The sequence below is a fragment of the Anticarsia gemmatalis genome, chromosome 17, assembly GCF_050436995.1.
Source record: "Anticarsia gemmatalis isolate Benzon Research Colony breed Stoneville strain chromosome 17, ilAntGemm2 primary, whole genome shotgun sequence".
NCBI classification, from domain to species: Eukaryota; Metazoa; Arthropoda; class Insecta; order Lepidoptera; family Erebidae; genus Anticarsia; species Anticarsia gemmatalis.
In genome coordinates this window covers 3,372,185-3,397,836 of record NC_134761.1, presented here as the reverse complement: position 1 = coordinate 3,397,836, position 25,652 = coordinate 3,372,185, and the positions used below count along the sequence as shown (strand labels likewise).

Sequence of the window (25,652 nt, the reverse complement as noted above, 5' to 3'; positions counted from 1 at the left end):
CTATTCGATGCTTAAGTTATTCATGGAACTTACAACTCCAGCTACAAAAGCCTATTATTCAGCAACTGAAACAAATTTAAAAATAGCGCACATATAGAACCAAACTGTATAGACAGTCATATTTGAATGTAGATTTAAGGCACTGGGACAGTTTTTAAAACATTTACTTCTCCTGTTTAATTATGTTAGTAAATATTAACCATTGACTGGAATGTATACTTGCTTTATAGTTAAATTAAATATTAAATATATACTCTTGATTAGATTACCCATTTAGTTAAACATATTATTTTTTTGTTCAGTTATGATGCTTCGCCAACGCGAGTAACGAAACGTAACCTTTTTTATCTATGAAAATAAGTGATAACTGTCTGTCATCTGTCAACAGTCCGGATACGAATCGTGACTTTCAATTTCTCCGAAGTTTATGTGAATTTACATTTGTTTTCTGTACACCAGTGTTGATTATTGGACATACGCAACAATGCCTAAAGTTTCAGGTAATTTTTTAATTTAACTATTCATTATTTTGGCAAAATGCAACATCATTCTCGCGTCGTTGAGGTTATAGCTTTCTTTGCAACTGTCATTTATTTGAGTTTTATTGGAGCTATATTAGATATTAGACCATTTATTTGTATGAAATTTCATTATTATTAATATAAGAAACCTTCAATGTGTCAGTATATTGTAAGCGTAAAAGTGCCGCGTCACTCAGTTGCCTTGTTGTCTTCCTGGAGCTACCGGCACTGTCGATGTTTTCTTGCATACATTTGTTTAAAATGACACAAAACAAATGCAAACTAATCAGAAACAGCGTCGTCTTGACCTGAATTAACTTCATCAAGTTGTTTTCACCATAAAAGGACTCTTCAATGTCAATTTACACATCTGTTAAAACAATGAACCTAATAACTTATTCTCTGCTATATTTTGACAACAAAATGCACTGTCACAATTTTCTGTACACATAGTTTATGAAATCATCGTTATTTGACTATTAATAAAAAAACTTATGATCATGAGTTGCAAAATTAACTTACCTACTTTGTTTTAATATTGTTGTCAAAAGTTTCACCAATATATCTGTTTGTGTTACTATTCCTTATTTAAATATTGTGGAGAACTCCAGACATTTTGCCACTTTAATTGGGTAATCTGTTATAGAATAGATTGTTTCATCAAATATTTTAAATAATACTAGCTGACCCGCGCAACTTCGTTTGCGTGTATCCCGCTACTTCGACAAATACAGCCAACGCACCAACACATATTGGATACTAATTTTCAATTCACAATAACTTCTCTTTCCCTTAACCGCGTTTAAAATATTAAAATGTTTTTTGGTTTCTGTGACTCTTCTTTGATCGCCCCCCCTATCAGTTTTTGGAAAAAATATTTAAGTAATGTACAGATTTTTTTTGTCTTATATGTATAGATCAAAGTCGTAGTACCTACTTTTTAATATTATTTATTTTTTATGTACCGTTTTTTTATATTTTTTGTTTTTTTTTTATGTACTTACCTACTTTTGCTCCCGACGCGCTATTTATAGGGACGCTGCCCCCGCCGCCGCGGCCGGCCCGTACCGTGCCGCAATACTAATATCGTGATATCTCCTAAACTATATGTCTAAATAACACACTGTAAACTGAAAAAATAATCTAAATTAAATGCTCGTGATGATGAACTTACTTATTTTGATAAGGATATATGTATTATTGGTGATATCACCAGTTAAACATCACCCAACGAATTAAATGTTTTTTTAATACAGAAAAGTAGTTTTTGTGACTTAAATAAAAAAGCTGGATATATGTCATCGCGGACTTTTTTGTAGAACTAATAAAGACCAATGTTTTTGCTATACATTGTTCTTACTTGTATCCAACGGTATAAGCGGCGCACGCACAAATGCAATCTTCAATTAGATTTTTTTTCTGACTTCTTGGACATAAATCGCTATAACTCAGCTAATATAGTTTCAATGTATTTCAATTATATATAAAAACCTGTCGGAGAAAATACTCTTTCTATTAGTGAAAACCGCATCAAAATCCGTTGCGTAGTTTTAAAGTTTTATGCATACGAAGGGACTACAGACAAAATGGGCGACTTTGTTTTATACTATGTAGTGATTCCTAGCTTTATAATATATGAGGAATAACGATGGATGAATAATTGTTTATTACTCTTTCACATAAGAATTACCAAAAGCACTGGGATAAGATATTGCACACAGATTGTGACACCAGATACTTTTATTATCTCATGAAACCTTCTATCAGACAAAGTCACAGCAAATTAGAGTTTTTGAACTATCTTCATACCCATGATACTTCTACTTCATACCAGATTGCTAAACTGGTCTTAAATGCAATTCAAATTCAAAGTTGCAATTACATATAGTATTTAAAAGTCACAATAGTTACAAATATATGTTATATTTTTTACAGTAAAGGTAAAGTGGGGCAAGGAGATGTACCCCGATGTGGAAGTGAACACGGATGATGAGCCAGTGGTGTTCAAAGCACAGATCTTTGCCCTCACGGGGGTGCAGCCCGAGAGACAGAAGGTGGTCTGTAAGGGAGTCACACTTAGGGACGACTCGTGGGCTAACTTCAAGTTGGTTAATGTGAGTAGTACATATATTACCTCCTTTTATAAATAAGAAAGTGTGTCTGTTTGTTTATATCAGCAGTTCCCAACCGGTGGTCCGCGGGAGTCAAAATGTGGTCCGCAAATGACTTTAAAATTTAAAACTTTCAGGATTTTTAATACACTTTATCTTTAATATACTAACATAGTGGTCCTTGATAACAGGAATAATATAAAAGTGGTCCCTTGTAACAAGAATAATATAAAAGTGGTCCCAGACTAAGAAAAGGTTGGGAAACCCTGGTTTGTATGAAAGATACTGCTCTAAATTTTATGATATTTGGCAAAGCGATAAACCAGGCAGGGAAGGCATTAGGCTAGTACATGTACACAAAACATGAGCAAATTTCATACAATGTAAGGTAATAAAGTGTTCAAAAATGTTTAAAGTTTCATACAATGTAAGGTATCTAATCTAGTGATTAATAATTCTTAAGTTTGAATTTTAGGCCTAAGAAGTTGTTGTAATATTTTCACAATGATACCTGAAATGACTTCTCACTGTAGGTCTGTGTGATCACACAAGATAATCCAACCTTTGCCACTTTATTGTAGGATAAGTAGATAATGGAACAAAAACAAAATTATCAACAACATTGAAATCAATATTTTGTTATCTATATAATTTAGTTTATTGCAATTAGTTTCAGTATTTGAGTAGATTGAAACTTTCTTTGTAAATACATAGATTTCTGGATACAAAGATTTATTTGTATATTACACTGTATCATAAAATTCTAGTAAGCAGTAGGAGCTATGACTCATTTGGCCTTTAGGTAGTTTAAAGCAGAGTTTTTATCTTATTTCCCAGAAGTATCTAATTAAATGATGTCAATCTATTTGTTGAACCAAATTTTGTTTTTCACAAAAATATATTTGCAAAGTATAAAGTTAAAATATGTTATATATTTCATTAATGGGCGACAATTAATAATATAATTAATTTTATGATTTGAGACAAAATACAACACAACACTAGAAAAAAAATACTTATATTGTCACTCTACAATTCTACTACATCAACAAAATCGTCTTCTTCATTGTTTTTTATTATATACCAAAATCACAATGTCAAATGTATGCCCTTGAATATAATGTAAACAAGTTGTAAATATAGATGTGTCGTTCACTAATTTTGTTTTAATGTCACAATATTTTTTGTTATGCAAACAAAGAGAAGCATTTGTTCAACCAGGACTTTTGCAATTATAAAATGTATGCTTGATGATTTTTTTTTTAAGGATTTTTTAAGAAGCTGATGTTGAAGTAAACATAAATCGAGTAGACTTTATAAACAGCAAATTCTGTAATAATGAATAATACAAAACTACTGACACTATGCATACTACCCCAACTATTGGGCTAGATTTGCTTAGTATTTAGACGAGAAGTACTTTTGTTATTGCATTGTTATCTGCCTACCTCTATGGGAGTAAGTGTTTGTTTTTGTATTGATATAAATGTGTTTGTTTCAGAATGCATTGGTGCTGGTGATGGGCAGTAAAGAGGAGGACGTGCCCGCGGCGCCTGTGGAACAGACACGCTTTGTTGAAGACATGAATGAGTCTGAGCTTGCCACAGCTGTGAGTATCACTTCATATTTTAATGTACATATTTTAAAGATGTTTTACTCACCTTTTTTCCATCTGACAATAGAACAGCATGAGGCCTAACTCCCGTCTCACTCTTGAAAGTAACACTAGCATAGCAATGGGACAGAAATGGGCTATGTTTGTTATTGTTGTGTAATCAGTTCAAGAACAGTCCTAATTAAAAAATAATTATGTTTTCTGAAAGCATACAAAGACTAACTTTTTATTTACAATTACACAAAGGTTAAATGTTTTTCGACATTTATAGTGCTCTGAAAGAAGGAGTTTTAATTAAATTTACTTTTGTTACAGTTGGATCTTCCTGAAGGTCTGATCAACTTGGGCAACACATGCTACATGAATGCTACAGTACAGTGCCTCAAAACAGTCCCTGAACTCAAGAATGCCTTACTTAGTTATGATAAGAGTAAGTACTCAATCTAATATATCATAGTATTGACTTCTCCCACAAACTTTTGTCACTCAATTCACTAACTGCTTTTTCTTTGCACTATCATTTTCGCAAACAAATGACTGGACTTCACAATACAGCAGCAGGTTAGTTTTATTACAAGCTTTACTTTTCTATTATCACGCAATCATTCCGATTTTGCTTTTAAACTAAGGGGAGACGTATAGACGTCTTCCTGTTTTCAGATCTGTAGATTCATGAGGAAATTGATATTCATTAAAATGTTACTACATTTTAATGATTTTTTGAACATAAAAGCATTTTTCTAGTATTCAAGTAGATATGTATTTTTTGTTTTGTTTTGGCATCAATCGTGTTAAGTAAGAATCTTGGACATCGTTACCAACTTTTTCGATGGTCAGGGTCGGGCGGCGGCACGGCGGGCGAGCTGACGTCGGCGCTGAGCGACACGATGTCGGCGCTGGAGGGCGGCGGGGCCGGGGCCTGCGCGGGCGCGGCCGCCAAGCTGCTGCGCGCGCTGCACGCCACGGCGCCGCGCTTCGCCGAGCGCGGGCCGGGCGGCGGCCTGGCGCAGCAGGACGCGTCCGAGTGCTGGACCGAGATCGTGCGCGCGCTGCAGGCCCGCCTGCCGCCCGCGCCCGAGCCCGCCGCGCACAGGTAATCAATATTTCTATGCGGAATGTCAAATGGCCTGGTCTGACTCTACCTCTGAGGGATGTTTCTTCTATAGTTTTCATTAAAGCGAGATCGTCGGGAATAGCACATAGAAATTAAAATTTATTCGGATAGCCTTTGTTTAATGTTAGTTATGAATTTAATTATAATGCTAAAAACGAAAACAGAGAGTATAAGATTATCGCTTCGATTAATATTGATTGATTCCTTTCTCTTCTGCAAGCACTCCACCTATGGATGCCGCCGGTGACTTAAGGTATGTCATTAGCAAGTTTTTAGTCAAGTGGAACTACGTCAGAACAATCTCAAGACTTTGACATGCAAACCTAAACATTTTTCGAAAGACCTATAAAATTATTAAATTCTATACAAAGAAGACAGACTTTTAGAACTTGCCTTCCGAAAGAAATAAGCACTCAGCTGGAATACCGACAAAAAACCTTCTTCTTCTCTTCTCAGTCGTACACTCTTGACAGAGTGGTCGTGGTTGTGGTTGATGTCAGGGTCATGGAGTGTCGGTTGTCTGTCTCGGTTCGCGCCGCCTCTTTTGCGATCTTTCTCCACTTAGTTCGGTGAGCAGCATTACGCGAGGTGCTACGCGATTTGGGTTTCTGATTTTTAATGAGATCCGTCCATCGGGTAGGTGGTCTTCCTATGGATCTCTTCGCTTCCACTTGGCCTTGCACTACTAGCTGTTCAAAAGAGCCTTCGTTGCGAGATAAGATACAAAATACCACCTATTTATAAAAAGTTCGTACCAAACATTTACCAACTAATGAAACTTCGCAGGCCGTCAATAATCGAGCAGTACTTCGGCGGCACGCTGGACGTGGAGCTGGTGTGCTCGGAGGCGGAGGAGGCGCCCACGCGCACCTCCGAGTCCTTCCTGCAGCTGTCCTGCTTCATCTCGCAGGACGTCAAGTATCTGCAGTCCGGACTTAGATCTGTTAGTATTTACAACATATGCTACTTTTGTTTTAATAATATAATTTAAATTAATGTCGAAAGTATATTAAGTTATTACAATGTTTCGGTTATATGCAACAGAAAGCCTTGGCATACACTCAGGTTATTAAGATCCAAGCTAAATAAAGAGAGAACTTGAAAATCCTAATAGTACTTAGTTGCTTGCCTCAAGAGTAGTCAAGAGTATTTTGGCATACTTCTCTTACTTAAGTATTTTTTTTTTTTTTTTTTTTAAATCTTTATTTAAAGGGAGATGGTTCAAATTTGAACATGTAACCCCCATAGTTCCAACAAAAGTAACAAACACATTAACAACAAAAAAATAACAATTAAATTGCCCTATTTTTGACCCCAATTTGGGTCAATTTACAAAGTAATTTGGCCCCCTTGGAGAGGGGAAAAGCTAAAATAGTATTACACCAGCCAACGTTAAGGTGTTCTATGTTTTCAGAAGCCACAACATGTCTTCTGAAGACCTCGTTCCGCACACATTCCACCAATATATGGTGTACGTCCTCAACTCTGTCACATTCACTACAATTAGTGGATCTTTCTCTGCCCATCATGTATCCGAACTTATTTAGTGGAATGTGCCCGGCTCGTAGTCGAAAGCTGGTTACAATGTGATACCTTCCCAAACCGCTCCCATGGAACCAAAGGTCGTGAGGCAGCGATGGCTGTATAGTTTTGTACCATATGCCCTTATAACGTGATCTTTCGTCAAAGTACTCGGACCACAATTTGGTACAGTATAATTTCAGATGACGCAACAGGCTTGTGTAGTATGGCACACAGTTGAAAACCACACCCTCAGTCAACGCCTCCCCTGCAAGTTTGTCTACTGCCTCATTTCCTAGTAAGCCAATGTGGGAAGGTATCCACTGAAGAATTACTATTGTATTATCTGAATTTAATTTATGTAAACTATTAAGAACATCATATGCCAATGGAATGCCTCGTTTTGTGGACGTACACAGTTCTAAATGTTGGAGAGCACTTTTAGAGTCAGTGAATATCACAAACTTACAATGATTTGCTACTGATCTGATATATGATAATGCTTCAGCAATCGCGATGAGCTCAGCATGCATAATAGAAATACTGGATTCCTTTATAGACACTTTCAGCGAATCATTTGTCTGTATATCTAAGAAGGCAGCCCCTGCACCTTGACTATCTTTGGATCCATCCGTGTAGATTTTATAAAATTCAGCATACTCCTCATGTATATATTTGTTGCAAATTAACAGTAAATTTTGAGTGCTACACTTACGTTTGGGTGTGTTTAAATTCTTAACATTCGGGTTTATAAAACTTTTAGTGTTAATATTACTGATCCAGGTATCCAAACCAAACATCTCGAGTTGCTCACTAGAATCCACCGATATATTCCTAAATCTGTCAAATGTAGTGACCAGTAATGGTTGTTTCCTGCGTCTCCAGTATAAACCCTGACACAAACTTGACAGTTCCTCTAATATTGAACACAAATCATTATCTCTTAGGGATCTAGTCTTAAGGATAAATTTGCCAGCTAAGTATGTTCTTCTTACAACCAATGGTTGAAGTAGCAGTTCCGATTCCATAACATGGATAGGGGTGCTTTTTATAAATCCTCCTATCGCACGCATATACTGGTTCTGCACTCTGTCTAGCTTAACATAGTGAGTTGCACAACTAGAGTCATATAAAAAACTGGCATAATCTAAACGACTACGAACTACAGATATATAGAGGGTCCTCAGGTGACTAGGGTGTATTCCCCATCCGGGACCGGTAAGGACTTTGAATATATTTATAAATTTTAAGGCTCTCTCTCTGACCTCGTTTATATGTTTTGCCCATCTCAAGTTTCGATCTAACCACACTCCTAAATATTTGACAAAAGGTACACATTCTAAGGACAGACCATCGATACATAAATTTACAGTTTGTCTTCTATAACCATTCTGAAAAATGCATACTTGACTCTTACTTGCAGATATATTCAGACCTAACTTTAATAGCAGTTCATGAAGAATATTTAAGTTATATTGTAGTTTAGATACACACTGAGTGATAGAAGAACCGGTATAATATAATACGAAATCATCCGCATATTGAGAAATAAATATATCGGTTTCTATAGTTCTACATATCTCAATGGTGGCCACATTAAATAACAAGGGACTTAACGGGTCTCCCTGCGCTAAACCTCGCCCTGATGTTCTACATATATAACCATCTTCAGTACGTATTTTAAGTTGTCTTTCTGTTAAAAAATTCCATAAGTATTGACAAATTTTGACCCCCACTCCAAAGTTATGTAAGATAGTAATTAACATTTGGATATCGACATTATTATAAGCACTGTCTATATCAACAAAACAAGCAATGGTGGAGTGCCTTACCGAAAACCCTTTTTGTATTCGTGCTACTAAACAACTTAGACTGTCCAAACAACCTCTAGTTTTTCTGAAACCAACCGTATTGACAGAGAATAGGTTGTTTTTTTCAAAATACCATTCTAATCTCCTATTGATTATTACATGGAAAATTTTGCAGAGACAGCACATCAAGGATATAGGCCTAATTGACGTCACTAAGTTAGGGTCTCTTCCCGGTTTAGGGATTGGTATTAAATTAATATTACGCCATTGGGTGGGTACAAAGCTATGAGATAAAAATAAATTATATAAGTGAAGTAAAAAAAGTTTCCCATTCCTCGGCAAGTACTTGATCATTGAGTACGATATATCATCGCATCCAGGAGATGTATCCTTACATTTAATACATTTATCAAGCTCCTGTATGGAGATACTCCTCTCGAGATCTACATTGTGATTCGATAACATAGGCATCTTAGGTGATACATAATCTGGAGTGAGGGACAAAAGTAGGTTATTAGCTGCAGTACTGTCTACGACTAATCTAGGTGACCTGTGACCCTTTATCCATCGCATTTGCCGCCACATATGGGATGCCGAAGTTTGTTCATCAATTGATGAACAAAACTCGATCCAAGACTGATGTTTAGCTTGCCGAATCAGTTTCTGCGCTATTCTAATTTTATCATTTAAGAGATCCAGGTTAAGTGGTGTCGGATTTTTCCGGAAATTTGATAAGGCCAACCGTCGAACGGCTACGGCCTTAGATAAGGACGGATTCCAGTATGATTTTGGGGTAAACTTTGTGTCTGGATTTTGTGAAATTTTAATAAGGGGTATGTGAATATCTGCGGCTAAATAAATAACGTCAACAAATTTGTCATACGCCAGTTGGGGGTCTTCAGGAAGAATTAAGCATGAAAAGAGTTTCTCTAGACAGGTTTCATAACCGACCCAGTCGGCTTTTTTTAAATTTCTTTTGATTTCCAAATGGTTGTTCATGTTACATTCAGAGGAAATGTGTATTATCAAATGATCACTTCCTAAAGTTTCTTTTGATACAGACCAATTGAATCTCATAGCGATGTCCAACGTAGCAAGTGTAATGTCAGGGGCTGACTTTTGCAAATGACCACTAACTAACTTAATACGCGTATCACTGCAGTCATTCAATATAGCATAACTATTATCGATCATGGCATCTAATATTTGTATCCCTCTGGAATCTGTTTTAATTGACCAATTAGTGTGATGTGCGTTAAAGTCACCAAGTATAATAGTTTTTGTATTAAAGCTAGACAATATATCATACCAGTCTGAATAATTAGTTCGTACCGACGAAGGACAATATATTGCAATTATATTTTCTATAAAGGAACAATTAAATATTTTAACATGAAGACATTCTATACCCCTATTCGTAATTTGGTAGTTAGTAAGTTGAGCTCTAATTGATTTGTGTGTGAGAATGGCCACTCCTCCGTATGAGTCAGCTCTATCGCGCCGAAATGTATTAAAATCCCTGACTCTTAATGCACTATCGGGCTCCAGCCATGTTTCAGAAATTACTGCTATATGAATATTACTTGTAAATAATAAATGTGTAAATGATGTTAACTTAGGCTTGAGACTTTGTGCATTCCATTGCATAATGTTCAGTTTAATACGTTTACTATTACTATCCATTAAAAACACTTAATGCTAACTGTAACAAAGGACTATCTGACACATTTTCTACCACCACCGATAATACCCACTCATTAAATAATTTAAAAATACTTTTGATTTTCGCCATCAACGAAAGTCTTTTAAGGAAAATAATTTCCTTCACCCGCACTAATAAGTCCATAAACTGATGCGACTGGTCATCGGTATTTTCCTCTGCGTGTGTTTGTGGCGTGTTCTCCTCCGCTGGGTGCTCCGACTCATCCTTGAACAGGTCGCTCCATGTCTTATATTGTGTCTTATTTCTTTTCTTGCCGTTTCTGGTTTTCTTATGTGTTGTCCCAGTTTCCGCTGAATCTTCTTGCCTTTCTTCTGTACTCAAAGTTATGGGTGGGTGGTCCTCTGTTACATCCAAGGACTTACTGTCTTTAGATGTGGTGTTAACAATCACTCTGTTTTGTCTGGGGGGTTCGGTTGCCACAGCCGCCGCGTGCAAGTTTAAGGCTCTCTTGTAGGTGCAGTTTTGATCAGCCATTATGTCACGAATTTCTTTCTCTCTAATAAATGACGGACATGTCCTTGATAGTGCCATATGACGACCTGAGCAGTTTGCACATTTATAACTTTTGGTCTCACAGTTGGCGTGCGGCCCGCTGCACTTAGGACATACAATTCTGGTAGACGGGCACATTTTATTTGTATGTCCTAGTCTCCAGCACCGCGAGCATTGAGAGACGGGAAAGATATAGGGTTCCACTCTGATTCTCAGTCCGTCGGCATGTACATACTCCGGTAGACAATCCCCCTTAAAACATAACCTTACAACTTCGCTAGGTGTCCAACCGCCATTCTCCTTATCTCGTCGGTTCAGCCTTCTCACCGATATCAATTCTAGGTTTTCTGGACAAGTTATGCTTTGTTGGACGGTTGTATCCTCTAGTTCCAGGTCCACGTCTTTGATCACACCGTATGAGTAGCCCACTTCTAGGTCTTTGCTAAAGCGCCAACCTTTTGCCACGAGTGATTCACACGAACAAAGTTTGTTCATATCGGTGACCTCTCTGAATTGGATACGAACGCGATATGCGTTTACATACTTCACCCTAAGTATGTTATTTATTGACAGAGCTTTCAACATCTTAGCCAATGCGAACGACTTAGGTAACTTATCTTTACAAGATATAGTTACTTCCCACTTCGGTGGCTCGTGTTCAGATTCCTGCTTTCGCTTTCTCTTTTCGGTTCCTACAACTGTCCACTCTTCATCCGATTCCCTAGCTTCCCGATTCCTTTTCCTTGTCCCATCCCGACCCTCTTCCTCTTGCACCAAGATGTAATACTGGTTGCCCACCATAGCATCCACCTCCACATCTACATCCTCATTTGAAGATTGAGAACATTCCATAATTCGTTCGTAATAATGTTATAAACAATATCACGAAGTAAGTGCCTGCGCACTGGCTCAGGTAGCCGGCCGCCCGGCGCGGCCACTTGGCAACCGTGAGAACAAAAGAATTGCGATAAGAGCTAACGAGTTCTGCGAAACGACTCGACCGTACGCGTGCCGATACGAGACTGACTTAAGTATTTTGTTTTCAGAAAATGTCAGAGCAAATTACAAAACTGTCACAAACATTAGGAAGGGATGCTATCTACACAAAAACCGTAAGTATATTTAGACGTTATCAGAACATAGTCTTATTTAAATCACGCGGAATCGCTACTTGTAACTGACTTAAGCCACATACGTCCATTACGTCGTAAAAATGCTTCATAATTTTCATTGTCATTAGCCACCTTTACAGACACACACTCTATCGCACGTTCTTAGGAGCGTGCAGGATGACGCGCGGGGAAGCAGCGCGCTCTTCGCTCGCGATTTTCTTCGTGGGTTTGACAGATGAGCGCGGCGCGTGGTCTTTCCTTTCCCCTTGCACACCCTTTATACGCGCGCTCTTTTAACCGCGATTGTTGTTTCATGCGCGATAGAATGTGTGTAAAGGTGGCTATTGCACCAAAAAATAATCAAGGTATAACTTTGGTAGCACATACAGAATCTGTAATTGTATTTGCAGAGTAAAATCAGCCGCCTGCCCGCGTACCTGACGGTGCAGTTCGTGCGCTTCTACTACAAGGAGAAGGAGTCCATCAACGCCAAGATCCTGAAGGACGTGAAGTTCCCGCTCGAGCTCGACGTGTACGAGCTGTGCTCGCCCGAGCTGCAGGAGCGACTCACGCCCATGAGGAACAAGTTCAAGGTAACAATAAGAAGTAGACTCACTAGATAACAATAACAAGGGACTGCCGAGTGACTTAAATATTCGCCTTCTACTCAAATGCTCAATAGCCGCGTTTACACACACACTCTATCGCACGTTCTATGGAGCATGCAGGATTACGCGCGGGAAAGCAGCCCGGTCTTAGCTCGCGATTTTCTTCGCGAGAGATAAACGCGGCGCGTGGTCTTCCTTTTCCTTTTACACACGCGTTCTTTCATACGCGATAGAGTGTGTGTGTAAAGGGGGCTATTAGCTTTTCCAAAAAATCCAAAGCAACAAGCCCTCTCTTAGAAACATTATCTCTTTCTATGACAGTACTGTATTAAAGACTCTATGACTTCAGTACGCACACAATAATTGTAATTGTTGTGGTTTAATGAAATATTAATTTTGTTTCAGGAATTAGAAGATGCTAAAGTAGAATCGTCTCTAAATTCAAAAAACAAAAACCACGGCGACAGCAGTAAAGAAATCAAGAAAAAAGCTAGCCTGCCTTATTGGTTTGAAGATGGTAAGTCAAATTAACTTATACTGTTATGAGAGGTATTATGTACACACTAGCTCTAGAAGCAAAACAGATATAATAGTAAATGTGTTAATTTAACTCACAAATGAAATAAAAGTCTATAACAATAGACGGATTAAATATGTGAAGGCAGTACCGTATTTTTGCTTAAAATCTGTCGACTGCTGGTTAACTTATACAAATACTAAGTCTTCAATTTTAGGCTAATAATCGGGACGCTGGATTGTAATCATTACGTTTCAGTTCGTTATACTTCCACGTAAAATCTTACACCAATCGACGAACGTTTGGTTTGGATCAATTGGTGTGGTTACACCATAAAAATGTTGCAGACGTCAATTGCCTATATAGTTCTATAGTATAGTAACTATAATAAGTACTAGAACTATCAAATATTATAGTTTCCTTAATACCTACTCCTATAAAATTACCCTAATATTGTATTTAATATCATATAATATGTTCGTATTCAGACGTAGGCAGCAACAACAGCGGCTACTACCGGCTGCAGGCGGTGCTGACTCACCGCGGCCGCTCGTCGTCGTCCGGCCACTACGTGGCGTGGGTGGCGCGCGGCAACACGTGGCTGCGCTGCGACGATGACAACGTCACACCCGTCGCTGAAGACGAGGTGCTCAAGCTTAGTGGCGGCGGTATGTGTACTGAACTAGTTGCTTTATTTACTAGGTTAATGGGTGAGTCTGAGTGTGTATGATTTGGTATATGAACTGGCACGGTGACGGCCCAGTCAACGTATGAAAACCGAGCCATACGGCGCATTTTCATTGGTCGATAAGTCGGTCGTTAATCGAATCCATATGCTTGCGGCCGTGCTATAATGGCCATGGAATTCGAGCTAACGACCGACTTATCGACCGATGAAAATGCGCCCTTACGTTAAGATGTTTGACAAGTTTTACATTTCACGTTTTAATAGGGTCGCTTCATTATAAGTCCTTTCAAAAATCTGGTTTCTTTACGACTAAAGTTAGTAGGATATTGAATGTAGCATTCATTAGAAAGGACAGACCTGATCACGCCCAAGAAAATACTCATATCATCAAAAATTGATGTTGTCTCCTTATTTTCTTTCCCTTACGCAAAGTTAAATTTATGTCGGTAAATCGCGATTAATAAAGTATTATCAATAAAAGCATACCAACATCCTAATTCACTAACACAAGAGTTATATGATAATGCTTTTGCTAAAAAATAATTGTGATTACAGGTGACTGGCACTGCGCGTACTTACTGCTCTACGGGCCCAAGATCCTTGAACTGCCGGAAGAGGAGGAGGAGCCCATGGTGACGGACGTGACGGACGAGCCCGCCGGCGCCCCGCCCACCGCGCTCGCGTAACCGCCCCGCCCCGCCCCCCGCCACGCCCCCCGCGACACACCAGCACAATACCTGTGTACTGTATAGAGCAGGGATGGGGGTTCACTTCATATAACCAGTACCAGTGAATATAAAAATATCTATCTATCTATTCAGTCAATTTCTATCAACTGTTGAGAGGTCTCCCCTTAGTACGCCATTTTTTACATACAGAAGCATATTTAAAATCATCAGCATATAATATTTGTGTTTCAAGGACTTTTTTTTTCAGAGTGCGCTTTTAACTGCCTCGCTTCTATACATCCTCCAACTGAAATATTAAGCATTAATTGCGCGTTATAAAGACGTAAACACCTATTTTCCAGCTTCAGAAGTTGTTTCAATCAACGCTAACGTACTTATATACAGTTAACGCCGTTACTTAGATCTAATGGTTGTGCTCGGTCGGCTGTCAAAAAATGCACGTATACGCACAAACTATTGCGAGTACGTACTGAAACAAGAAGTTACAAATTACATACATACATAATATCACGACTTTTACCCATAGGCAGAGCATGTTTCTACTTGTACCATTTGTGAATAATGCATGGAAAATACGCTTTGAGTCATGGTAACAACCAATTTTGTGCAAAGCTGTCTAAATGGTCACTTGGTACTGGTTGATGAGTAAACACGATGGCTTATAACTTAATAAGTGTTAAAGACTTTTGCTATAAAGCTTGTCTGAGCGTGCAATACTTTCTTCGTCTTAGGAATCTCTTGAAGCATGTTGTCTCTATCCCTCTTAAGACATTCAACATAGGGAAGAGAGAGAGAAAACAAGTGATATAAGTGAACCCTTTAAAACCAGCATTTATGTAGTTATAAACAGCAGCTTATAGTAAGAAAATAAGCCGTAGATTCACTTCTTATGAATAAGTCATGGTTAATTTATTTGATGATATTTCGGCAGGTGTCACTTTATCCATCGAATAGGTTATCTAATACTTATCCATGAGCTGTGATATTGTCGGTTTAGCATTTAAATGATTTTTTCTATAATTCGGTTATTGTGGTTAGTGAAAGTCGCGGGTTAGACTTGTTAATTTATTCTTGTGAATTGGCATTCAGAATGCTGCTGTTAACTGCTTAAGGCACTTTTGTTGAACTCGTCTCAGTAAACCCTAAGTTCTCTATACAAAACGTATTGAATTTTATAAGACTAATTATACTAAACAATGATCGATAATAAATTTGATTATACATTTTTTATTTGTTTTATTCTGTGCTTATCCACTCGGTACCGCCTGCGAAAAAGTAACACAACTTTTTCTAGAGATACTATCTGTTAATTCTATCCAAATCGGTTCAGCATGTTTCATAAAAAAAGGACTTACAACACATATTCACCTTTATGATATGACCTTAAAATTAAAATTATTTTAGACGCACAACTCTGATTTCTGGTTGTCATATTTGAGGTAATTGGGTTGTGGATGTCCGATAGGCAGTCGCTCTATCTAAAATACTGGTATTCAGCTGCAGCCGGTGAGACTGGAAGCCGACTCCAACATAGCTGGAAAAAAGGCTAGGCTGATCAACTTTTCAAAATCCTAGCTAGGAAAGAGTATACAAACATCGTCTATGACAACCAATGATAACTTCACAAAGGCATAAGTAAATATGTTTGCTCTTTGGTTAAATGTCAAATTATCAAAATATTATTGATGTACTTGTAATTTCTGATATTTCAGTAAAATAATGTGTATAGGTGTAATCTTTATTTTATGTCAAGTTCTAACAACTTTCCTACATACGTGTATATGTTGCTTGTGTCCGCCGCTGTATCGGTTCTTCTTCTCCGATTGTAATCAAATACGACACCTAAAGCTTACTAATTTTGTGTGTGGATTCGCGTTAGGAATAGCCTATTATTATTACTTTCTAAGGATCATACCCTTTCCGTATCATTTAGGATTTATTGTACCTTTAATTTCAAGTATACTACTCGGTACGTTCATATTTTATTAATTACTTTTATTCATTTTGCAATATTACAGTAAAAAATGCATCTAGAATCATTAAACGATCCCTACGATCCTAGATTTTCGTTCAGGCATCTGGTCATTTTCATAAAGTACAAACGATTAAGCATTAATAAAATGTAGAAAGCACATTTAAAAATCTATGCCTGCATAAAGTACGCGGCGCTTAACATTGTGTATATTAATGTAGCTACAAGCCGTTGCGAAGAAACCAAAAAAGCAATAAAAGAGACGTAGACGTCTTTCAGTGATGTGACCCACACTCCTTGCCTACGTCTGTACCTAGTAGTTATACCTACCTAGTTATAGTTTTCATTTCAGGTTTAAGTAACGCTACGTCAATACAAGTAAGATGTATATGTCTGCTTTTACTGCCGAAATACTGCGGCAGAGCGGGTCGAGGAGTTCTGAAGATTATCGTGTTGACTTATGTTGTAGCCGGTGAGTAATAGACCAGTAGACCAGTCGAATGTCCATATCGGAGCCAGTGGAGCCTCGTTAGACGTCCCAAGAAAAGCCTATGAGTCATCAAATATCTTAAAGTTCAAACACCGAACGATTCCGCAACTAAAACTCTGGATGTGCTACTGCTAAAATTAATCCGCTTAAAGAGCGACACTATAATAATATGTTGATACTTTGAAAGTTTTATTGAGTCTTTGTTATTACGCGAGTCACTATCCTAAATGCTGAGAATAGGTAATTGAAACCTCTACCGAAATTTCGAAATAGATGTTTTTCTTTAGACGTGCCATTATTTATATTTCACAAATAACGAAACAACGGCGACATTTCCTGGTTTCCCGGTCAGGTCCAATAACAAACATGGGTAAGAACGCGCGTGAAGTGGTCCGCGTTTTCGCGTGCAGTACGCAGCTGTCTTACAATCTGTCAAAAGACCAGCACAGTCTGATGGCCGAGCCGCTCAAGAAGACCGCGCTCAGTCTACGCAACGAAATGGATCAGATAAAGGATGCTTTAGAGTGAGATATACCATCAATATTTTATTAATTCAAGTAGTTTTGATAATTAACTCCTATCATTGAAAGTGTTGACAAAGGCAGTCAGATGGACTCTGTCTATACTGACTTTGCAAGTGCGTTTGATCGGGTTGATCATCAAATCCTTATTTATAAGCTAAGAGTTCAATATGGAATCGGGGGGTTGATATTGAGCTGGTTTGAGTCGTATCTTGTTGATCGCAAATATGTGGTTGTAGTAAATGGAAGCGAATCGAGCAGTTACGTCGCTAACTCTGGTGTGCCGCAGGGCTCCCACCTTGGTCCTATATTATTTCTACTGTTCATCAACGATATTGTCAACGAAATCTTATACTGTAGGTGTTCACTCTTTGCTGACGACATGAAGATATCAAGGCAAATCGATTCAGATGTTGATATCGCGTTAATGCAGGCTGATCTTGATCGCGTTCAAGAGTGGTGTACAACAAATAACATGCAGCTGAATGCGTCGAAATGTCAACATATTCGTTTCACCAGAAAGAAGAAATATATACCGACCCAATTTCACATCGATGGGGAAGTAATAGAGGTTACGCCGACATTGAGAGATCTAGGATTGATAGTGGATTCTGAGCTCAGTTTTGTACCCCACTTTGCAAACATGGTTAATCGAGCTGCTAAAATGTTAGGTTTCATTTTACGGAACACAAAAGCTTTCCACACTCCTGCATCCAAAATTATACTTTTTAATTCACTTGTTCGGAGTATTCTCGAGTTTGGTAGTGTTATTTGGAATCCCCAGTATGCCGTCCATTCACAGCGCATTGAGTCAATCCAGCGAGCGTTTACTAGACATTTAGCATTTATTAGCCCAGGTATCAGCGCCAGGTGCTCTTATAATGACAGGTTGGAGCACTTTCAAATGAAAACGCTTGAGCATAGGCGAAGGATGTTAGACTTGCTCTTCCTCCAAAAAATAATTAAGGGTTCATCACAATGTGAAGACATCTTGGACCGCATAGGAATATCTGTTCCCAGGATGAATGCCAGGAGAAAATGTCCGACCTTTTTTAGTGTGCCTCAACACAAGACCAACTTAGGATCGCGTGCTCCTGTAGTGAGATTGACATCCACATACAACCAGTACTGGCGATTACTGGATTTAGATATATTTTTTGATCATCCCACAAAATTCCGGTCTAAATTAATAAAATAAATAAATATATATATACAGGGTGTCCCGAAACTCAACGATAATCCGAGACAGGATGAAAGGCCAAGTCATACCGGTTCTAGGAAAAATAAAAAAAAAATTCCATATCACTTAGTTCAGCAATAATAGACACTTTTCAAAAAAGTTGAAATTCCACACCCTTGGTCGCATTTTCAAGTCCTGTGATCACCAATGTCACAATTTCGCTGTGTTTTTTTCAATTTCCTGATCTTCATTAAATATGCTATTAATCGTAAAACAAATTAATGCACAAAACATTGTTAATTTAATAAAAAAAGTTAAGTTTTAGTGAGTCATGGTTCACAAAAATATCGTTAGTTAACTTTGACGCTTCATATTGAAAAAAAAATGTACTACACTACCCTTGGCAAGTTATTTCAAAAGTTGGCGCATTTAATCAAGATTTCAAAATGGTGCAACACTTGCCACTTTTCTTGCCATTAAAAATGTTATTTTTATTTGAACGACGAGTATCCCCGAAAATGGATCGGACGGAGTGGTACAATTGTATGGCCTCCTCGTTCCCCCGATCTAAATCCAGTAGATATTTTTTACTGGGAACGCATAAAAGAAAAAGTCTATTCGAAATCAATACAAAATCTATCAAAACTGCGCCGGAAAATTGACACAGCGTCAAAAGATATAAATGCAAAGAATTTTGTTTGACTGGTGCAAAGGTATTTTGTAAGGCGTTGCAGAGCCTGTATTCGTGCTAGAGGAAAGCAATTATTTTTAGTAAAGAGGTAATTGAGTCAGTGCATAACCAATATTTAATGTAATAAACATAATAGGTAAAAATAATTAAAAAAAAAAGAATGAACAAACCATCGTTCTTTTTTAATTATTCTCCTTAAACTAATGTAATTCCGAATTGATTTCCTCTGGCACGAATACAGGCTCTGCAACGCCTTACAAAAGACCTTTGCACCAGTCAAGCAAAATTCCTTGCATTTATTTCTTCTGACGCTGTGTCAATTTTCTGGCGCAGTTTTGATAGATTTTGTATTGATTTCGAATAGACTTTTTCTTTTATGCATTCCCAGTAAAAAATATCTACTGGATTTAGATCGGGGGAACGAGGAGGCCATTCAATTGTACCACTCCGTCCGATCCATTTTCGGGGATACTCGTCGTTCAAATAAAAATAACATTTTTAATGGCAAGAAAAGTGGCAAGTGTTGCACCATTTTGAAATCTTGATTAAATGCGCCAACTTTTGAAATAACTTGCCAAGGGTAGTGTAGTACATTTTTTTTTCAATATGAAGCGTCAAAGTTAACTAACGATATTTTTGTGAACCATGACTCACTAAAACTTAACTTTTTTTATTAAATTAACAATGTTTTGTGCATTAATTTGTTTTACGATTAATAGCATATTTAATGAAGATCAGGAAATTGAAAAAAACACAGCGAAATTGTGACATTGGTGATCACAGGACTTGAAAATGCGACCAAGGGTGTGGAATTTCAACTTTTTTGAAAAGTGTCTATTATTGCTGAACTAAGTGATATGGAATTTTTTTTTTATTTTTCCTAGAACCGGTATGACTTGGCCTTTCATCCTGTCTCGGATTATCGTTGAGTTTTGGGACACCCTGTATAACAATACTTACATAATTTTTTTTTTTTTTAAACAATAATCCCCGCTGAACTACACACTTGTATTCAATTAAGTTTTTTACAGTTCCTATTAGATATAAGGTATAGTTTATAAGTTACATTTTATATTTTTGTATGTTGTTTCTATGTTACTTACATATAAATGTTGTGCATGTCTATAATTGGCGTGAGCACAAGACTTGGCCTTTACTATAATATTTTTGTATACTTTTGTGTTTATGCTGTTGATATGCCAAATAAATAAATAAATAAATAAATAATTCTTAATAGGCACTCTTCTACTGAAAAGGCTTATTCCTTGTCGATTTGGTCTTGCTGGAAACACCCAAGATTTAACTCAATATTAAACAGATACGAATTCGGAAACCACGTAAAGCCGTCGGGCCTGAACTCTCTCTGGTCGTGTCGGTTTAGCCGTCCCACCAGGGCAGGCTATGAGAGTAAAAGAATAGAGAGTGTATCCGTGTATTTTGCATACACTTGACAACTATGAACAAAGTCCTACACAGTTGGCTGGTTTCAATGGAACTGACCGCCGTAGCCGAAATTGGCCAGGACGACATTACAACCAATCTCATCCAAATGCTATCTTTACCTATCTTAGCTTCACACGCGAGAACAACGAATACCTATGCAAAAGCCATTCCAAGCTTAATGTTTCCACTTTCAGGTCGATCAGTGACATAGTAGCTCCTATAGAACACGAGGTTGAGGGTTTAGAAGAAGTACAATTTAAGCAGGTGGAAAACGACTTTATTGATAAACTGCTTTGCTTTCGATGCCGGTCGAATAGAATTGAGAGGGATTTTCGGTTAGAATGGTTTACCTTTCCACAACTTAAGTACCTAGTTTTGTAAATTTTCTTTTAAATCGTTCGACACAGATCATGGTCTGCCGCGAAGTTGCTTTGAAATAATTATTTTAGAATTAATAAAGATATTAACTACTATACCAATTAAGAATTTCAGAATCCAAAATCTCCTATTTAGCTAAAACGCTGAAGCCTAGAATCTATACTAATATTATAAAGCTGAAGAGTTTGTTTGTTTGTTTGTTTGTTTGTTTGTTTGAACGCGCTAATCTCAAGAACTACTGGTCCGATTTGAAAAATTCTTTCAGTGTTAGTTAGCCCATTTATCGAGGAAGGCTATAGGCTATATATCATTACGCTACGACCAATAGGAGCAGAGTACCAGTGAAAAATGTTACAAAAACGGGGAAAATTATGACTCTCTTATGTGACGCAAGCGAAGTTGCGCGGGTCAGCTAGTCCAATGTAAAATTACTGCAAATGTCACAAATTATTCTATAACAAAAATAATCACTGCTCAGATCCCAAGCGCGGACATTCCGTCGTCACGACAATATCATCTACCAGGAAATGTACAAGAAAAAGCTGGCGTATCGTTGTGAGAATCAATTGTCGCATGCCGTGGAGAAGTGCGCTCAAGCGTTTGAAGACGCCTATCGAGAATGTACAGAGATACTGCCGCACAGCGCCGCGTGGCTCATGTGCTGGCCGCTGAAACTGAACGTCGCTTGCAACATCCTGCATGTTATACGAGGAAATGGTACCTGTGATACTAGAAACCTGGTAAGCTGGTTGATTTTATAGTAGTAGTAGTAGTTTGGAATTATGCCTCCGTAATAAGTATCAAATTAGGAACAAATTTTGTCGTGTTGTGTACTTTATAAAAATACAAATTATTGTACGACTGGGCCCCAAATAAGGCCCAAGACTTGATCAGTGTGGGGAAAAAACATAATTATAACACACGCTGCAATGGTAAACTTGGTAACTTAACCTTAGTCATTGTTCAGATACTGTGGAAACGAAATGTGAATCTGAGAATAATTAAGTTTTCAGGTAAATCCAGGCTTTGGCGAAGCTTACTTAGCTCTACAAAGAGCAAAACATGAATTGACTGACACTAGCGATGTCAAATTACAATATAAAGTAACATATGAACGCGAACTGCTTGATATTCAGGTATAACTCTGAGCTACAGTAGCCACCTTTAATTGCATTTAACAATTTAAGTATTTTACTTACTTTAATTGAATAGTCTTCAGAAGATTTGTAGAGATCTTTCCAGTTGATGTAGGACATAAGGCACCCTTCACACACACTATCGCGCGTTCGTAAGAGGGTACAGGATTTCGCACGGGAAGGACGACACGATCTTAGCTCGCGATTTTGCTTGGCGGGCTTGACAGATGAGCGCGCGGTTTTTCCTTTCTCCTTGTACACCATTTCAACGCGCGCTTTTCTCGCGCGATTTTGTATCTTGCGTGATAGTGTATGTGTAAGGGCGGCCATTATTAATGAACTTTTCATAACCACTAATGTATGAAGAAACTCCGGACTAACTACCTTAAATGAGCCAGATAAATGAAACAGAAAACGGAACTTTATGCCTACCTACCCTCAAAATTTCAACGCATGACATTACTAACTTTATAATATTTCTAATATTTATGAACAAGTATCTAAAATCAGTCACAAAAACCTGAAACAGGATTTACTTATTTATCCAGGACGCCAAAGAAACAGGTGAACGAGTGATCCACGCATTTGAAGAAAAGACCACAATAATGGGCACTGTCACCATTGCCTTAAACCTCTATGTAGCATTCCTGTTCCTACGTATTGCGGTAGCAGCCGTCGTTTATCACGACAAGTATTTAACGAGTATCGAATACGATAATATTTATATAACGAGGTATTTCAAACGGCTGGATATGAGGCGAAAGAAGAAAGGAGAGATGACGCTGTTGCCGCTGAAAAAGGTGAGGGAAGTTTGTTAAAAAAATATTTTTAGAGGGTTTATTGGTTTTAGATGGAAGGCGTTAAGGAACTCAGACAACTATATTTATTGCCTAATTGACTTAACCCTAAGTTATTAAGGAGTTTACTTTGATCAACCCAAAATCCATCAGGTTTAAAAATTATTTCGAATACATACCTAAATTCTAGCTTGATTTGACGTATGCCTGCTGAACCTGATACTAGCCTACTGTCTAACCCGTACACAAAAGTTTTATTCGATCTAGCTGTGATTAATACTTACTTTTAAAATTACTTGATACTTAAACTATTTTTTTTTTCGATTCCGACATTCGGATTTGTCCCTACATTGATTATGACTTGTCTTCGAGAAAACCTATCGCGCAATACTCTTAACAGTTAACGACCGATCTTGTTTAAAGTAAAACACATTTCTGTACCCATAGATGGAAAGAATCAAATACATAGACGTGCACTCGATGTCGTACAAAGTGATAGAGCATAGCAAGCTGTTGACGCAGATGTTGAAGGTGATGCTGGAAGTTGTCACGGCGACCACGTTCGTGATGTTGGACAGACTGTTCTACGAAGCGTTGGATGTAGTGCGACAACATGCACAGGCTGATAGTGTGCGGGCTGCTGGAGACTTGAATATTGAGGTGAAGAAGTTATTATGTTTAGACACCTGTAGGAAATAGGACATAATATAGTCCGAAGACGATATACTTATGTATGTTTTAGACAGCTTGGTTAGGTTCTTTTCTCTTAGTTAGTTGACTATTTTAATTCTAGCCTTACATGTCTAAATGTTATTTATACAGAACTTACAGGATAAATATTCTAAACTCCTTACGCACCTCTCATTCTGAAAGGAAACTCGAAAAAATTGGTGCCTGTTAGTAGTGAGACAGGAATAGTTATTTTTTCAATAGCTGCTGTTTGAATTGGAATGAAATTAAAATGTTTTCTTTGTACCGCTAGTGTCTACAGCATTGGTGTCCGACAATGGCGTCTCAATAAATCTTGTGTAGTATATTTAAGTACGTTAAAGCGTAACGTACGTGCGCTTAACTATGTCTATAGGATAACGAAAGAGTTCGAGTTCCAATGGTAACGTTCATTGCATTTCTTTCTTGACAGAAAATTCCATTGGACTACTACGAATCTATTACTAGTATATGATTAATAAGCTAGATATAAAAAGGTATGCACAATCTACACCTCGGGTCAGGAACGTTTTATATTAGCAAAAAACCGTACAAGTAGTAATCAGATAATGCCTTTGCCCAGTAGAGGGACAGTACCGATACCTTAAAAGGATTTTGGCAGTAATACATTTTTCATTTGTAAAGGCTTCTCTATTCTAGGTGGAAGGTACAGGAATGCTAGCGACGTTGTTCCGCAAGTTGCTGTCAAACATATCATCGTACAAGGTGCACCACTCGCTGGTCTCCAACGAGGAGTGTGTTCCGCGTCCTCACGCCATGTCTACTTACTACTACTTCAAGATCTACGGCGGATATCTGTGGATACTGCTGCTGCTTTATATCAACCCGTACACGCTGAGGTTGAGGAGGTAATAGAAGCTAAGCAAGCGCTTTGATTATGTCAGTATGCACTCCTAAGTTTTATTCAGACCGCATTTTAGCTTTTGATTATTTAATACATTCAAAAAATTCAGTTATTTATCTTGTACTTTTGTTGATATTTTCCTACCATAGGTAATATTCTTAACAAGAAATAAACAGCAATGCATTAACACAATTTTTACTAGACTCTACCTTTTATTTTCAAGATCTATCGAGTAGGTACTAGAGTTTAATTAGTTGTATTTCTTACCAGATTAACCTGCAGCTACTTCTACCCGAGAAGAGAGAAGCAACGCATTTTACATCTGTACAACGACATCCTCAAGAAACGCATGAAAATGAACAATACTTTGCACAGGTGCGGAACCCAATAAAAAACTCGTAGGATTTACAGATTCTTTTACTTTTCTTCTTCCTTTTACAAAGTATAGTACTGATACCTGCTAGTAGTCTAATCGTAAACAAATTCGTGCTCGAGGATTTTCCTCTTCTCTTGAAACTGTTAAAATGTAGTACCTGTACCAAACGCCGATCTAATAAATTCCGCCCTTCTTTTTCTCTAGTTACAAAGAAAATAAACTCACGCTTAATTTTAAACACAGGAAAGCAGTACAAGTGGTCCGAGCACACTATCTATCAGGAGAAAACCTTCTCAGTCTTCGTATGAAGTTCCCTCACGTACTAGGCTGGCTGCGAATCTTACCTGCTGCTAGAATGACGTGCCTCATCTGCGGGGAGACGGAACCTCGGTCCAGGGACGCTTGGCATCCGTGCCGAGTGACCAAGTGCCCGTTTATACTCTGTGGTGAATGCTGGCGCGAGGCTGGCGGTCGATGTCTCGCGTGTGATCCCAGTCTGACTGAGTTTAGTGATGGAGACTCGCTCAGTGATGATGAACATTTAAAGTATTAATAGGAATAAATATAAGATTG

At 37.9% G+C, this 25,652-nt stretch overlaps 2 protein-coding genes across 2 annotated transcripts; both read left to right on the top strand.

Annotated features, from left to right (window-relative positions):
- The first annotated feature begins 360 nt into the window (after window positions 1–360).
- Usp14 (ubiquitin specific protease 14) lies at window positions 361–15,748 on the top strand. The gene is made up of 11 exons (XM_076124947.1): window positions 361–500; window positions 2,457–2,635; window positions 4,134–4,241; window positions 4,563–4,677; window positions 5,085–5,340; window positions 6,148–6,304; window positions 11,955–12,020; window positions 12,431–12,613; window positions 13,034–13,145; window positions 13,634–13,813; window positions 14,389–15,748. Exons 1-11 carry the CDS (start codon window positions 485–487, stop codon window positions 14,517–14,519), a joined length of 1,503 nt encoding a protein of 500 aa, XP_075981062.1. The 5' UTR covers window positions 361–484; the 3' UTR covers window positions 14,520–15,748.
- Window positions 15,084–25,652, top strand: snky (ubiquitin protein ligase sneaky). The gene is made up of 11 exons (XM_076125509.1): window positions 15,084–15,111; window positions 16,847–16,966; window positions 17,337–17,508; window positions 21,014–21,154; window positions 21,676–21,937; window positions 22,211–22,333; window positions 22,882–23,133; window positions 23,578–23,790; window positions 24,499–24,707; window positions 24,974–25,078; window positions 25,323–25,652. Exons 1-11 carry the CDS (start codon window positions 15,084–15,086, stop codon window positions 25,630–25,632), a joined length of 1,935 nt encoding a protein of 644 aa, XP_075981624.1. The 3' UTR covers window positions 25,633–25,652.

Coding starts and splice junctions, on each gene's coding strand:
- Usp14 (XM_076124947.1), top strand. Junction 2,636..4,133: donor CTAACTTCAAGTTGGTTAAT/GTGAGTAGTACA, acceptor TGTTTGTTTCAG/AATGCATTGGTGCTGGTGAT. Junction 6,305..11,954: donor TGCAGTCCGGACTTAGATCT/GTTAGTATTTAC, acceptor TTTTGTTTTCAG/AAAATGTCAGAGCAAATTAC.
- snky (XM_076125509.1), top strand. CDS start 15,084: ATGCATGGAAAATACGCTTTGAGTCATG. Junction 21,938..22,210: donor CCTGTGATACTAGAAACCTG/GTAAGCTGGTTG, acceptor TTAAGTTTTCAG/GTAAATCCAGGCTTTGGCGA. Junction 23,134..23,577: donor CGCTGTTGCCGCTGAAAAAG/GTGAGGGAAGTT, acceptor CTGTACCCATAG/ATGGAAAGAATCAAATACAT.